Below are 13,948 nucleotides of genomic sequence, written 5' to 3'. Positions count from 1 at the left end.
AAAAATAAGACAGATCTAAGATTAGGTGGGCCACATTTCGGGAAAGCAGTGGGTTTGAATGTCCACCATTAAACCCTTGGGAATTCTAATGGTGGAAATCCTTATCATCACTCATTCTTGGGTGTGGCTCATTTGATATACGTGTGGCCCATGTGATGTGGCCCACTTACCTTAATTATGGCCCGTGTTATGAGGCCCATTGTGATGTATGCAAGGCCCATGTGACTAGGCCCATCTTGATGCATTTGTGGCCCGTCGTTGGGGCCTACCTTGATATATATACGAGACCCATGTATGAGGTCCATTTGATGTACTGGAGGCCCATGGGTCAAGGCCCAATAGGGCGTAGGTAAGGCCCATTGTAGTGTGATTCCACCATGGTGTACGTGTTGACCTTTATAACAGGCTATACTTTGGGAGCAATAATGGTTTGACGTCCACATTGTAAGGATAATATTGGTTAAATGTCCACATTATGACTCTCCCTAGGGCCCATTGATAGGCCCATACTTGTATCACGTAGGCCGTCTAGGCTCGTCTTCGTTATGACAGAGCCCATCACCACATAACATGTTTAGTATAGATCCATGTTCATGATCATACGCATCATATGTATACTTAATATGAGGAGTAACTGATCATAGCATATGCCTTCGGGCAGATTGTTTATGGGCTTCCTGATAGGCGGAGTTACCCTTCATGAGCGCCTGGTACGCGCAAGATTGATGCATAACTGGTAGTGTGATTCATGCACTTTGCATTTGTATGACATGATTTCTATATGCCCTAGCAACATCAAGGTTATGACCTTCACAGACACATCATGGATGGCAGGATCGGATACTGAAAATATTGTTACTAAGCATCGAGGCGCCATAAATGTCCCTGGGTGAAAATTTCTAAACCCGATAGTACAAGAGGATGACTCTAACGTCGATACCGAGTGGATATATGAGTGCACGAGGGCCGAATACCAGGAGGCCGTGTCTCCCACTGTGTTGTAGTCGGTTGGAAAGGAGTGTGACCTTACTCGCCTGAGAGTAGGGAGCAATACTAGGCTGAGTTTGACCAGCTCGTGAATGGGTTCGCTATCAACGTTCCAGATAGGTATTGGCAAACTATTGGTCAGGCGAATAGTGAGGTTTCTTACACTAACTTGGACTATGCGGCTAAGAGAGCGGCAGTGCCATTTGGAGTGTACTGAACCCCGGTGATTATCTATAATGAGAACTGTACTTATGATGAGTATTGGCATGCTTGAGTTGCATCTCGCATCGCATGGACGTGTTATGGCCGATAGCATTCATATCTTGCACCGCATAGCCTTGGTACGGCTGATTGCATTCATGTATCCATCAACATGATTCAGCATTACTCAGACCTTGCAATCTAAGCACGCTCATATTGCGCACACACTTATACCGCCCTCTAAGCTTTCTATAAGCTTATACACGATTAATGCATACAGGTGACGACAGGATACAGCCGTAGTCTCGCCGCAGTTGGAGCACACAGTCGAGCTTCTGGAGTTTTTTGTTATTTTTATTACCTTGTATTTTCCTTTTTATACGCATTATACTCAAAGTTTTTTATCATAGCGGATTTTGTGATGGTGTCCTTATGGTTATTGTTCGTGGGTTATGCTTATGGTTATTACAAATCAAATTGATGATTAGAAACCCTCCTTGTAGCATCCCAGGATCGAAATCTGGTGTATGGGTGTCGGGACCCGAGAATGGGGTACTACGGAGGCTGTCGGCGCCAGATTTGGTGATCGAAAATTTTGTGAGCCTGGTTTCCGAGTTCGGGGCATGACATACAGCGTGATCTAAAACTTGAGTTTTGAATTGGTCTCATTTTTAGGTTCATGCCATAAAATGATCTCGCTAAATGGCTGGTCTGCATAAATTTGTGCGGCAAGAGAGAAATGCAGCAAGGATTGTTCGACCATTTCCTTCTTTATCATAGGCTAGTATCTGCACATTGTATTTTTCATTTATATCATCCACAAATACAACTAAGCTATATATCTATATATATATATATATATATATAAAAGAGAGAGAAAGAGAGAGAGAGAGAGAGAGAGAGAGAGAGAGAGAGAGAGTAGTGCTCCCCTATTAACAGTAGAGTAGGTATTTTTTTACACACACCAACACCCCACACACTCACACCACATGGGCAATCCATCCCTACTATCAGTTGTTGGGGAACCATGGAAGCACATAGAGAAGAATCAAGTACTCGAAATCGTACAACTAAGTCAAAACACAAACAATCCGAATTTTTCAAGAAAAAATTCTTTCGGAAAAAAAAAAACATAGTATAAAGTAACAAGTAATGCACTATAAAAGCAAAAATTGTAAGATATAAAGAAATACCGATTCGAACAAACCTCGAATCTTCCTCACAAGCCTTAATTATGCCCTTGAATCCTTAGGAATGAATTAGAAGGTCCTAAAACTCCTCTCCGAACTCCCAAATTCTTATTACACCTAATATATAAAGTATCATGAATAGTAAACAAATCCTGCACTTATGCACCTCTACACGTGCTCTCAATAGGACTTCGATGGCATAGACAGACCTATCGAAGACCTTGATGGCATCGAACTTACTTTGATGACATCAAGCAAAAATACTAAAGCTTTCCAACAACCAACGTGGATTTTTTCAGATTTTTTCAATGTCATTGATGTCAGCTTGGTGGCATTAAGCGGTCTGTAGATGGCATCAACATACCCTATTTTTAAGAGATTTAAGTCATTAATAACAATCTCCACCATGTCTTCAATTTTCATAACTTCTTGTACTCATCTCTAATTATTCCTTACATCATAACTCTATCATCGCTTCTCGCGCACACTCCGTCTTCCATTTACGCCTTCACTAAGCCTAGAGAAGTTGCATAAAACTTGAACTTCATTGTGGGAACAACCTTCATAAGCATGTTAGCTGGATTCACGCTTATGTGAATTTTATCTAGAGTCAGGCCTCCTTCTTTAAATACATGTTGGATAAAATGATGATGCGAAATAATATGTTTAGTACATAAGTGATAAACATAATATTTAGCCAAATTGATTGCACTCTCGCTATCATAATTAACTGGCACGACCTCCTAGTGAAGCCTAACTGGTTTATCATCCCCCGCAACCAAACACATTCATTAAATGCTTTTGTTATCACTATATACTCAGCTTCGATTTTGGAAAGAGCCACCATATACTGAAGATTCGTTATTCAACTGATCGCTCCACTTGATAGCATAAATGAGTAACTAGAAGTTAACCTTTTACTATCCACATTGCCTGTATAATCAGAATCCACATAGCCTACTAACTTGCCTAATATATTTATCAAATAATAAAATGTAGTCTTGCGTACTTTGAATATATCAAAGTAGCCGTTTCATTGCCTTCTAGTGTTCTTTGCCGAGTTCGACATGTATCTGCTAACAACACCCACCGCATGTGAAATATCTAGTCTTGTACAGACCATGACATATATCAAGCTGTTAACTGTGCTCAAATAAAGCACAATAGACATAACATGCTTTTCTTTATCTGTTTTAGGATACTGTTAAGAAGAAAGCTTAAAATGAGCTGCAAGGGAAATGCTGACCAGCTTTGCTTTATCTATCCCACAGTTTACCTTCTCAACGTATTCCACATGAGATAATCAAAGCCTGCTCATCTTCCTATTTTTGTGTATGTCAATGCCGAGAACTCTCCTTGCACTCCCAGATCTTTTATCTCGCATGTCCTTGATAACTGAGTATTTAGTAAGTCGATCTCAGTCATGTTGTGACTAACGATTTGCATGTCATCGATGTATAAAACCAAGATAATGAATTTTTCATCACTCAGTGTCTTGTAATAGACACAATAATCATATTCACTTTTTATAAACTTCTGACTTACCATGAAAGAATCAAACTTTTTATACCACTACCTATGCGACTATTTCAGGACGTATAACGACATCTTTAACCTATAAACCTTGTTCTCTAATCAAACTATGGTTAGAGAAAGGGTTTATTAACAAAGTATACCTCTTGTATGCAATAATTATGTGACTAGTCATCTAATGGAGAAGTTTTTTCCAAACATATGACAATAGCAGGTATACTTCTCATATGAAAATTCCCCTACATTAGTTCCGATGCATATTATGGCAGTTGCAGGGGTAGTATTCATTGGTCCAACACATGTGAAATTCGTCGCACGTCATTGATTAAGTGACCGTCTGAATCTTTAATCCTAGCAAAAAGGTCTACCAACCCACATAGACTAGCGGTCCAAATTACACTGCCCCTTCCTTTCATTAGGTGTGGTCATCCCCTAAGTTAGATCATGTTGATATATTATACCATGCTCTATAATTAAAACATGAATTGGATGGCAAGTGTTGATTAGAGTAGGAGCTCACGATGGGCCCCACAAATGGTGACAAAAAGAAAAAAATGGAGGCCCCACCCCACAAAAAGCTCTTGGAAGGTGTATTCATTCTGCATCCTCTATGTTTTTTTGATGAACTTCAGATGATTTCTTCATCCAAGAATCCTCTTCCCCAAGAAATCTCATTGATCTGAGTCCTTGCCTAAACGATTTGCACAGCTGCAAGGCTCTACCACCTCTGAAAGGCTCGACAGTTCTGTTGCTTGGTTGGAAACACAAAGTTACTCCCGTCGGTCTGACTTCTCTGCATGGAAGCCGATTCAACCATCAGTGCTCCGACAACTCTAGAGGAGTAACAAGTAAGAGAATGCAATCTTTAAAATATGGAAGATGAAGTATGTAGGTCTGAGGATTGTGAGGGTCTCACTTTGGGGATCTCTATTACATGAACTAAGACCATTATAGGAATCTATAGATTGAGACCCTAACATTCAACAGAAAGGAAAACACAAACCAGATTCTTTACAATTTTAGGGTGTTAGGGTTTCAGTTCCATGAGAGGGATCTTATATAGAGATATGAAACCCTTAGAAGAAAGGGAACCACAAACCAAAACCCTTGTAGGAATAAAAAATGAGTACTGAGACCCTTTGAAGAAAGAGAATCATGAATTGATACCCTTATAGGAATGACGAATGAAAACCAAGATCCTCATATATATGAAAGGGCAATCATGAACCAAGACCCTACATGAATGGTCAATTGCGAACTAAGACTTGTGAGCCGAGAGCCTAAGTGCAATACTAAAGGTGGGAACTGCGAATCAAGACCCTGATAATATTATTCAAATTGAGAACTAAGACTCCTATAAGTGCAAGTGAGAACAGCAAACCGCAATCTATAAGTGAAATCTTATTTATTTTATTTATTATAAATATCTCCTCTAATATTATTTTTTGTAATGTTAGTAATTTTTCTTTCATGTTTTGTAGTAGGGCTGTACACAAGTCAAGCTCGCTCGACTTAGCTCGACTCAGCTTGGATTGACTCGGCTTGAAAGGCCGACTCAAGGCGAGTCAAGCTTGTTTACTAAAGCTCAAGTTGAGTTCAAGCCAAGTTCGACCATGGTGTATTTCCACTCGACTCAACTCGACTCAAAGCTCGAGGTCGAGCTCGACTTGACTCGAGTAATATATTTTAATAATATATATTATATATATTATATTAATATTAAATATCTATAATATATATATATATATATAAGTTTTTTTTTTTAAAAGAAGTTAAAACTTAAAAAATTTTACTAAAAAACTCTATCCAACCCTACCTGTCCCCATTCCCTCTTTTTCTTTCCCTTACCCTACCGAGGTAAACTCGACTCAACTCAACTCGAACCACTAGCTCGACTCGAACTCGACTCGAAAGCTTTGACAAACAAGCCAAGCTTAATATTGAGCTCGAGGGCGAGCTCGAACTCGAGTATAGCATGGACGAGTCAAGCCAAGCTTGGCTCACCTCGACTCGACTCGGCTCGATGTACAGCCCTATTTTGTAGTGTCGAAAGATTTAGAAAAGTCCCCCTACCTCACTACGTCAAAATCGTGGGCATGGTTTAAAAAATGAGGCACAGACAAATCTCAGGTGACCACACCATAGGAAAACAATGTGATTGATCTCCCACCATTAAAAATTTGCTAAGGCCAATTGTTTATTTGCCATCCAACCTATTGACAAGGTCACATAGATCTGGATGAAAGGAAAACAAAAATAACAGCTTGATCTAGAACTTTTGTGGCCCTTGTGAAGTTTTTAATGATGGAAATTCAATTCCTATTGTGTTCGCATGAGCTTAGGTCCGCCTCCTTTTTTGGACCATGCCCAAAAATGATACGACAAGGCAAATGGATGAACAATATGAATATACAACATATACATAGAGTTGTACACGAGTCGAACCGAGTCGATTGAGCTTGGTAGAGATCGGCTCGGCTCAGCCATTAGCTAACCCCAGCTTGAACTTGGCTATGCTCAGTCCTCAAGCTATCTACCTAGCTCGGCTCAGTTTGGTCAGCAGTTTGGGCCGGTTTGAGCCGAGTTCAAGCTTGTGTGGCATTTTCTCAAATACATAGAATGCATCTTCAATTTCTCAAAGAATGTAAAATAGTAACAATATTTTTACAGGTATTTCATCGAATACCTGGAGAGCAGCATGGAAATCAAACACTCAGTGAGCAACATCAAAATCAAACACCCAGCGTATCCATTCCTTCCTCGCCAACACTTCGTTGAGTCATTTCATCAAACACTCGGTGAGCAGCATCCATATCAAAATAAATGAGTCACCGAACTTACTCGTTCCGAGTCGGTTTGAGTTGAGGTTCAATCTGAATAGAGTCAAACTCCGGCAAGCTCGAACACGGCTCGAAATTTTTTTGAGCTCCAAAAACTAACTCGACTCGGTCCGAATCCAATTTCAAGGTGAGGTGAGTCAAGCTTTTCCGAGTTGAATTGAGTGAGCTGACCGAGCTAACTTGACTCATGTACAGCTCTACATATACATCGACGTAGATCTTATAGTCTGGGACTCACCCACTGAGCTGTAACCCTGCCTCACCCTATCGTGCCCAAAGTGCCGTTTTGACTATCTTACGCCAGATGTGTCTGGGCGGGGTTGAAACGAAGTCATCACGACGTGAGGCCCGTTGCGAGAGACAACGATAACGTTAAAAGCTTGACTCTCTTGCGCCGGGGTGCGTCTGTGTGGAGCTGGACCGAAGTCAACACGTTAGGTGCACGTTGAAAGAGACGGACGCGGATTAGGTACTGACAAGTTGAGTAGCTAGAGATAGGGACGTCACCAAGTTACGTGGGTGCTATCATTATGTATTCGTTAAATTTGTTGTATCCACACTGTCATTTTAAGGCAGGATCAAGGAATGAGGCAGATACAAAGCTACGATGGACCCATCACAGAAAACAGTAGAGAAATTACGGTCCACTGTTGAAACCTTCCTAAGGTCCACCGTGATGTATTTGAGATCCAATCCGTTCATAATTTAACACACATTATAGAAGGTAAAACAAAAATATCAGCTTCATCCAAAACTTTTGTAGCCCTTAGAAGTTTTTAATGGTGGCCGTCACTCTCTCCACTTTTTCCTCTAGTGAGGTCCACTCGAGCTTTGGAACTGACTCGTTCTTTGGGTCATGCTCTAAATTGGCCTCTCAAACTGGATGAACAGTGTGGATACAAAATATACATCATGGTTGGACTCACAGAACTTAGTGACGTCACTTCAGTAGCAGTCTTGCTACTAAACCTGTCAGTAGCGAATCCGCGCCAGAAAGAGACTGTCTTAAGGCAAAATACCAATTTGTGCGGCTGTGTCGGGCTAGACGTCTAGAATGAAGTCATCGCGTGAGGTACGCGTGAGGTACCCCAAAAGGATTAAAGGGGTTGGAAAGTTAAGTCTATCTTTCATAAAATCTGCTCATTAATCATGGCACGAGATGAAGGGAATAAACAAAATTTAGCCTGATCCAAAACGTAGCCGGGCCACACCGTATAAATTTGAGATGTTAGTGGTGTGGCTCATTTGAGTAATCTCTCAGGATGGTCATTTGCATGTACTGCAGATATAAGTCTTCTCACTTGATGGACGGAGTAGATTTCACACATATAACATTTTAACTACCACATAGCCTGGTTGTTTTACATAGTTGGGTCCATAGGCTCGTATATACGATGATCTTTTGCAGGGCATTCTTGCCAGGAGGACAGTTTTTTCACTACAAAAAAAAAAAAATTCACTTGATCTATGGTTTGAGAAATTTACCAGAAGGTGCCTTGATAAAAATTACTTTAAATTTATTAAATAGCTTAATGAAAGCTTTTAATAAAGGTTTGGACTCGTAAATACCATAACAATAGGTTGTAGTTTTCGAAAATCCCAAAATTATGTACACATGCTTCCGTCCTCTACTGTACCAAACCATCTTTGGTCCAGGCTGGGATTAGAGGTTTTTATTTTTATTTTAAGAGACAGCAGAATATTTTTGAAAAATTCACTTTCAAAAAGAGATGATCCCACCCAAATATCTTTCCAAAATTGAATTTTTTTTATAATTTCCCAACCAGAATTCGAGACTTTGGAGGAACTTTGAATTCATTACAAAATCCCTTTCCATTACACCATTACTCTGTAATTGAAGGAATTCCTTATCCACCGCCGGTTCTCCAAGCATCCTACTCAACAATCAAAATACATGCGTAGCCACTGTTTCACAGCCAACAATATGCATGCCTGGCCGACCTGATGAGTTGTGGCTCACCTGATGAGTTGTTGGAAATGACTTTTAAATCAGGTCATTCACTAAAGGGTCTATCAATTGAATATTCCCAATCTCACACACGTGTGCCACGAGCCCCCGTGGGCTTCTTATGTTTTCTGCATGCATGTGGATATGCCTCCCGGATGAACATTGCCAGTATCCCACGTGTGCCACCACACGTGGGCCGCTTGTGTTTGGTGTAAGAGTATTCACAGCTGCAGTGTGAAATAGAAATTCCCTCCATATGTGCTGTGGGATTGTGTTGGTGGATTTGTTTTGACGTTATGGGCACCGATTGGGTCAGGCTGAGTAACGAGCTTAGTCGGCTAGGGACGCAGATTGCGTACGCTATAGTCCGCTGAGCAAACTCTGTGGAGCCCACTGTGAAGTATATATCTTATCCATTCCATCCATTCATTTTTCCAGTATATTTTAAGGCATGAACCCAAAATTGAAGCATATCCAAAGCTCAAGTAGACCACGCCACTGGAAAAAAATGGAAATTGAATGCCTATCATTGAAAACTTCTTACGGGCCGTTGTAGTTTTGGATCAAGCTGATTTTGTGTTTTCCCATCATCCATTTTTGTGTGACATTAGGAGGATATTTGATGACAAATAAATTCACTAGCACCCTGGGATGGTTTAAACAATCGACTTGATTATCCATAATGTTTCTTGTGGTGTGGTTCACTTAAGCTTTTGATATTTTGGGTTCATACCAAAAGATGAACCGAAAAAAATGGTCGGTTGGTGTGGATAAGATACATATATCATGGTGCGTGCCATAGAGTTTACTCAGTGCGCTCTGAGTTAATGGGTACGAAATTCACATCGGTGGGCAAGGCCATGACCAAGGGGCCTACCCCGGTGTATTTGTTGTATATTCATGCATCGACTTGGCTAGCTTGTTTTATGGCATAGTCCCAAAAATAAGGCAGATCAAAATCTAAAGTGGATCACACCATTGGAAAATAGTGTCATTGAATGCCCACCATTTGAAAGTTGTTAAGGCCCATGCTAATATTTATTTGTCATCCAACATGTTGATAACGTTCACATAGATGGAACCCAGATATCAGCTTGATTTGAAACTTATGTCCCCGTGCAAATTCAATACCTCCTGCGTTGTCTGCATGAGATTTGGATATGCCTCATCTTCGATTTGCCTCATTTTTGGATACTTTTTGACAAAATGAATGATCAAGTTTATAAATTCTCATATTTAATTCAAGTTTTTAATGTTGGATTATGATTGTGTTGATTGAATTCTTAGTTTGTAAAAGAAATCAATTAATTTGTAAAATCGATTAATCTTTTGTTAACTTTGGATATAATAGATGCTTTTGATTTCCTGCAATCGATTGTCAAGATTTTATGAGAGATTAATCTATCTCAATTTATATATCTTGTTGGATATTGTTTATTGAATTTATAGATTTGTCTTCCAAGTAGAATAAGTTGGAATCTAATTTTAATTGAGTTATATATTTGAAGAAGACGAATTGGTTTAAGAATTTGTTGAGTGGGGATTCTTGAATCTTTAGTGCTTCGTATTTATTTTTTATATTCTTTTTAATCAATTGGAAACTATAATCTTCAAATCTGTTTAGTTCTAACAGAATTCTCAACCACATACATCCTTGTAGAATGATCTCAATCTCATTGAGTTATTACTACATTGCAACCCTACACTTGGGGTTGACAAACATCAGTGAGTTCTATTGGGATGGCAATTGGTCCTATTAAAAGACACATGAGTGATCAAGAAGTTTCCTTTTCATCGATAGGAAGGTATGGAATAATATCAAATAATTTGGAAGTAGAAGAAGGATAGAATGTGAGACTAAGTAATAAAGGCGAATCAGAATTATCATAGTTAGGAAAAAAGATTACCTCTAAGTAAGTAGAAAGACAAAGCAACTCCAACAGAGTAAAAAGAGGAGAGGGTGAAGATGAAGAAGGTTCGGAAGATTTCCTGGGAGTCATGACAGTTTTTAGAAGAAAATGAAGTTTGGGTTTCGCAGAATCAAAATTGAAGAAAATGAGGAAGAAAAGAAAATGAAGGGTTTTAAGTATCCATCACATGCGCAACATTAATTGTCAAAAGATGGTTAAAGCAGTTTTCAAAACAAAAGTTGTGGCAGGGATAAAAAAATGCATTTTATAAATGACACTTGGTGGTAGGTTGCAAAAGGAATGATACGATGGACACATCATTCGAACTTTAACAAATGGAGAGCATGCCATGTGACATTGTAATAAATGCTTATAAATATCATTTACGTTTCTCTCCACACTTAAAAAAGAGAGAAACGTGGGGGCAAGGTTTGGGCATGATTTGGGCAATCCCATATGAACAATGCAGATGTGGCCACATGGCACAAATGATATCTTTATGTTGTGGGCAAGGTATACGGAGGACAACTCACTACTGAGTAATCTTAGAAGAGGCGTGCTGAGCACGTGATTTCGAGATAAAGATTTCTGATCATTAGGGCTACATCAATAGTAAAGAACGTGCAGGAAGTTACTGACGAGATAAAAATGCTTTCGGGAAAGCGCAAACACAATCAAAATGAGATAATCGCTACTTTACAGCTGACGGTATAAGAGATTTCCACATGTATAACGGTTATTATCATAACTGCATCTATAAATTTATAAATAGCAGAAAAAGGTCGACGAGAAGGATCTATACACAATGTGAGACTCGTATCCTAACCCATACCGTTTTGTAGGCTTCTACGGTTCTCCCGGTTAAATTTCGACGATCCGCGATCTGTAACTGGCATTTACGTGCGATCCTAAGTTGTATCCTGTATTCTAGAGTCGGCTCGACCAGAGACTTGTATTCTTGCAACCACGCCGTTGCCGCAATTCCAACACCGCGTCTCGCTCACCGAGGGAGCATATAAGTCTTGCCGGGTAATATATCCAATATTATTAGTTCATCATGATCTGCCGATTTAGCCTTTCTTCCTCAGCATCTTTTTTTTTTGATTCCGACCCAGTTCTCTCTTGACCTGGTTGTAGGACTATCACGTCATCGAAGGGCATCTCGGCTATTGAGTTTATCTGGTTCGTGGAGAGAAGACCCTTGAACGATCAAGAGCGGTTTTCTCCCAGCAAGTATCTGTTTGCTGGAGTTGTTGATGGTCAGAAGACGGCTAATGATCTCACAACATCTCTTAAGACGTTGAAAGCTCTTGGAGAGCAAGGTTGGCAAAGGTATACACATTTCATGAGTTCTAGATTTGTTAGAGATAAGCTGTCTAAGATTTTGAAATCACTGAATATGTTGTTAACAAAATCAGTAAAATCATCTGTTACAATCTATGTTTACTTATTTTAGCACGGAAATGGTTTCTTAAGTTTGCTCCATCAAGTTGATGCCGTTTTTTCAGAATATCAGTTTTTATTTCTAATTTCTTTGGCTGTAGCCGCCTAATTCCTACATATTTTGGGTTTTGTTATCATGTCTTTGTAACTGTGACTTTTCTAGTCTATCAAAATTGATACCTAAACTTTGCATGGTGCTTGTCAATTGCAGAAAAGCTTGTAGTTTCCACTTCCTGTTCCCTTCTGCACACATGTTAAGATCACAATGATCAGGCGGTTCTGACCATTGGATCAAACGCCTATGAAAGGAACAGTTAGGACTGTTTTTGAAATATATTTCAGTCAACAATTTCGAACATCTATTTCGTAAAGACAGTGATGTATTGCCTGCCATTGTAGGGAAGCACTTTGATCAGACCATTCTAACCTTCCCATTCAGTGGTTGGAATTTGGATGGCTATAAACTTAAGTCCAAATTTTGGATGGACAGGATATTCTAATTCGTGTGATCTTTGTGCTATGGACAATTAAGAGTCTGCAATTACAAGACTATAAAACACCCCATCAATTCTAAAATAATTATAAGAGGTTTTCAGGTATTTTAATCTTCCTTTTTGCTGCACACACAAAAAAATGGATCAGAACAATCTTGCTTTTTTATTTTTTGGAACCAGGTCCCTAGGCCAAGCTTCCCCATCTGTGAATGCATTTCCAGCAGGGCGAGCAACAGCATACAAGATGTTTGAGACCATCAAACGGAAACCAGAGATCAACTCATACGACACAAGTGGAATTGTGTTGGAAGATATCTACAGTGATATAGAACTGAGAGATGTTTGCTTTAGCTACCCTGCAAGACCTGACATTCATGTATTTTCTGGGTTCTCGTTGCATGTTCCAAGCGGCATGACTGTGGCTCTAGTTGGAGAGAGCGGCAGTGGGAAGTCGACAGTGATCAGCCTGTTGGAGAGGTTCTATGACCCCCAAGCTGGTGAAGTGCTCATATATGGCATCAACTTGAAGAAGCTGCAGCTTGGATGGATCAGAGAGAAGATTGGTCTTGTTAGCCAAGAGTCCATCTTATTCACAACTACTATAAAGGAGAATATCGCATATGGTAAGGCGGGTGCTACATTGGAAGAAATCAGAATAGTAACTGAGATCACTAATGCTGCAAGGTTCATAGACAAGATGCTACAGGTCACTTGCTTGTACTCTTTTTTTCTTTTTGGTAAATTCATCTTACTCTCTCAAAGATGTTGTGGGTGGAAGGCTAGGAAAGGAAGACACTTATAGTTTGTTTTGGTAAATTAATTGTTTTGTTGATATTGTGCTGATTATTGTCTTGATGAATGTTAAATGGGTGAAATATGCACAGGCTCAATCATTTGTTGATAGAGAAATGAGGTTAAAAGTGAATTTAGCCTTAGTTGATGCCAACAAAGGCTAAATCCATCTTTAGTCTCAGTTTTGCCTCAGTTACCTAAACTGAGACTACAGCTCCTGTGGCTAAAGGCTTTACCCTCGGTTGTTGAGAACTGAAGTTAAAAATAGATTTAGCTTCAATTGGAGGCAACTGATGCTAAAATTTGGATATAGTCTCAGTTGGAAACAATGGAGGCTAAAATTTTGATTTAGCCTCGTTTCGAGAAAACTGAAGCTAAAAAGGTTCTTTTAGCTTCACTTAACTGAGGTTGAAGGCTTTAGCCACAGGGGTTTCAACCTCGGTTCGGATAACTGAGGCAAAACTGAGGCTAAAGGCTTTAGCCTCAGTTTTTAACCTTTTTAGCCACAGTTTTGAACCGAGGCTAAAGCCCCCTTTTCTTGTAGTGTAATGGACATTTTTTTCCTGTGTTGTAGTCTACCTGTGATTTG

General features: G+C 39.6%; 1 protein-coding gene across 1 annotated transcript; it reads left to right on the top strand.

Moving 5' to 3' along the window:
- Positions 1-10,460: 10,460 nt before the first annotated feature.
- On the top strand, positions 10,461-13,399 carry LOC131255090 (ABC transporter B family member 9-like). The gene is made up of 3 exons (XM_058255784.1): positions 10,461-10,525; positions 11,768-11,962; positions 12,748-13,399. The coding sequence occupies exons 1-3, from the start codon at positions 10,461-10,463 to the stop codon at positions 13,367-13,369; spliced, it is 882 nt and encodes a 293-aa protein (XP_058111767.1). The 3' UTR covers positions 13,370-13,399.
- Positions 13,400-13,948: the final 549 nt, after the last annotated feature.

This window comes from Magnolia sinica, chromosome 9 (assembly GCF_029962835.1).
Source record: "Magnolia sinica isolate HGM2019 chromosome 9, MsV1, whole genome shotgun sequence".
Lineage (NCBI taxonomy): Eukaryota > Viridiplantae > Streptophyta > Magnoliopsida > Magnoliales > Magnoliaceae > Magnolia > Magnolia sinica.
This window is presented reverse-complemented; position numbering and strand designations above follow the sequence as displayed.

What these genes read in the sequence shown, in the direction of transcription:
- LOC131255090 (XM_058255784.1), top strand. Translation starts at nt 10,461, where the DNA reads ATGGCAATTGGTCCTATTAAAAGACACATGAGTGATCAAGAAGTTTCC. An exon ending in TCCTTTTCATCGATAGGAAG is followed by an intron (nt 10,526 to 11,767) that starts GTATGGAATAAT and finishes ACCTGGTTGTAG; the next exon opens with GACTATCACGTCATCGAAGG. An exon ending in GGAGAGCAAGGTTGGCAAAG is followed by an intron (nt 11,963 to 12,747) that starts GTATACACATTT and finishes TTTTGGAACCAG; the next exon opens with GTCCCTAGGCCAAGCTTCCC.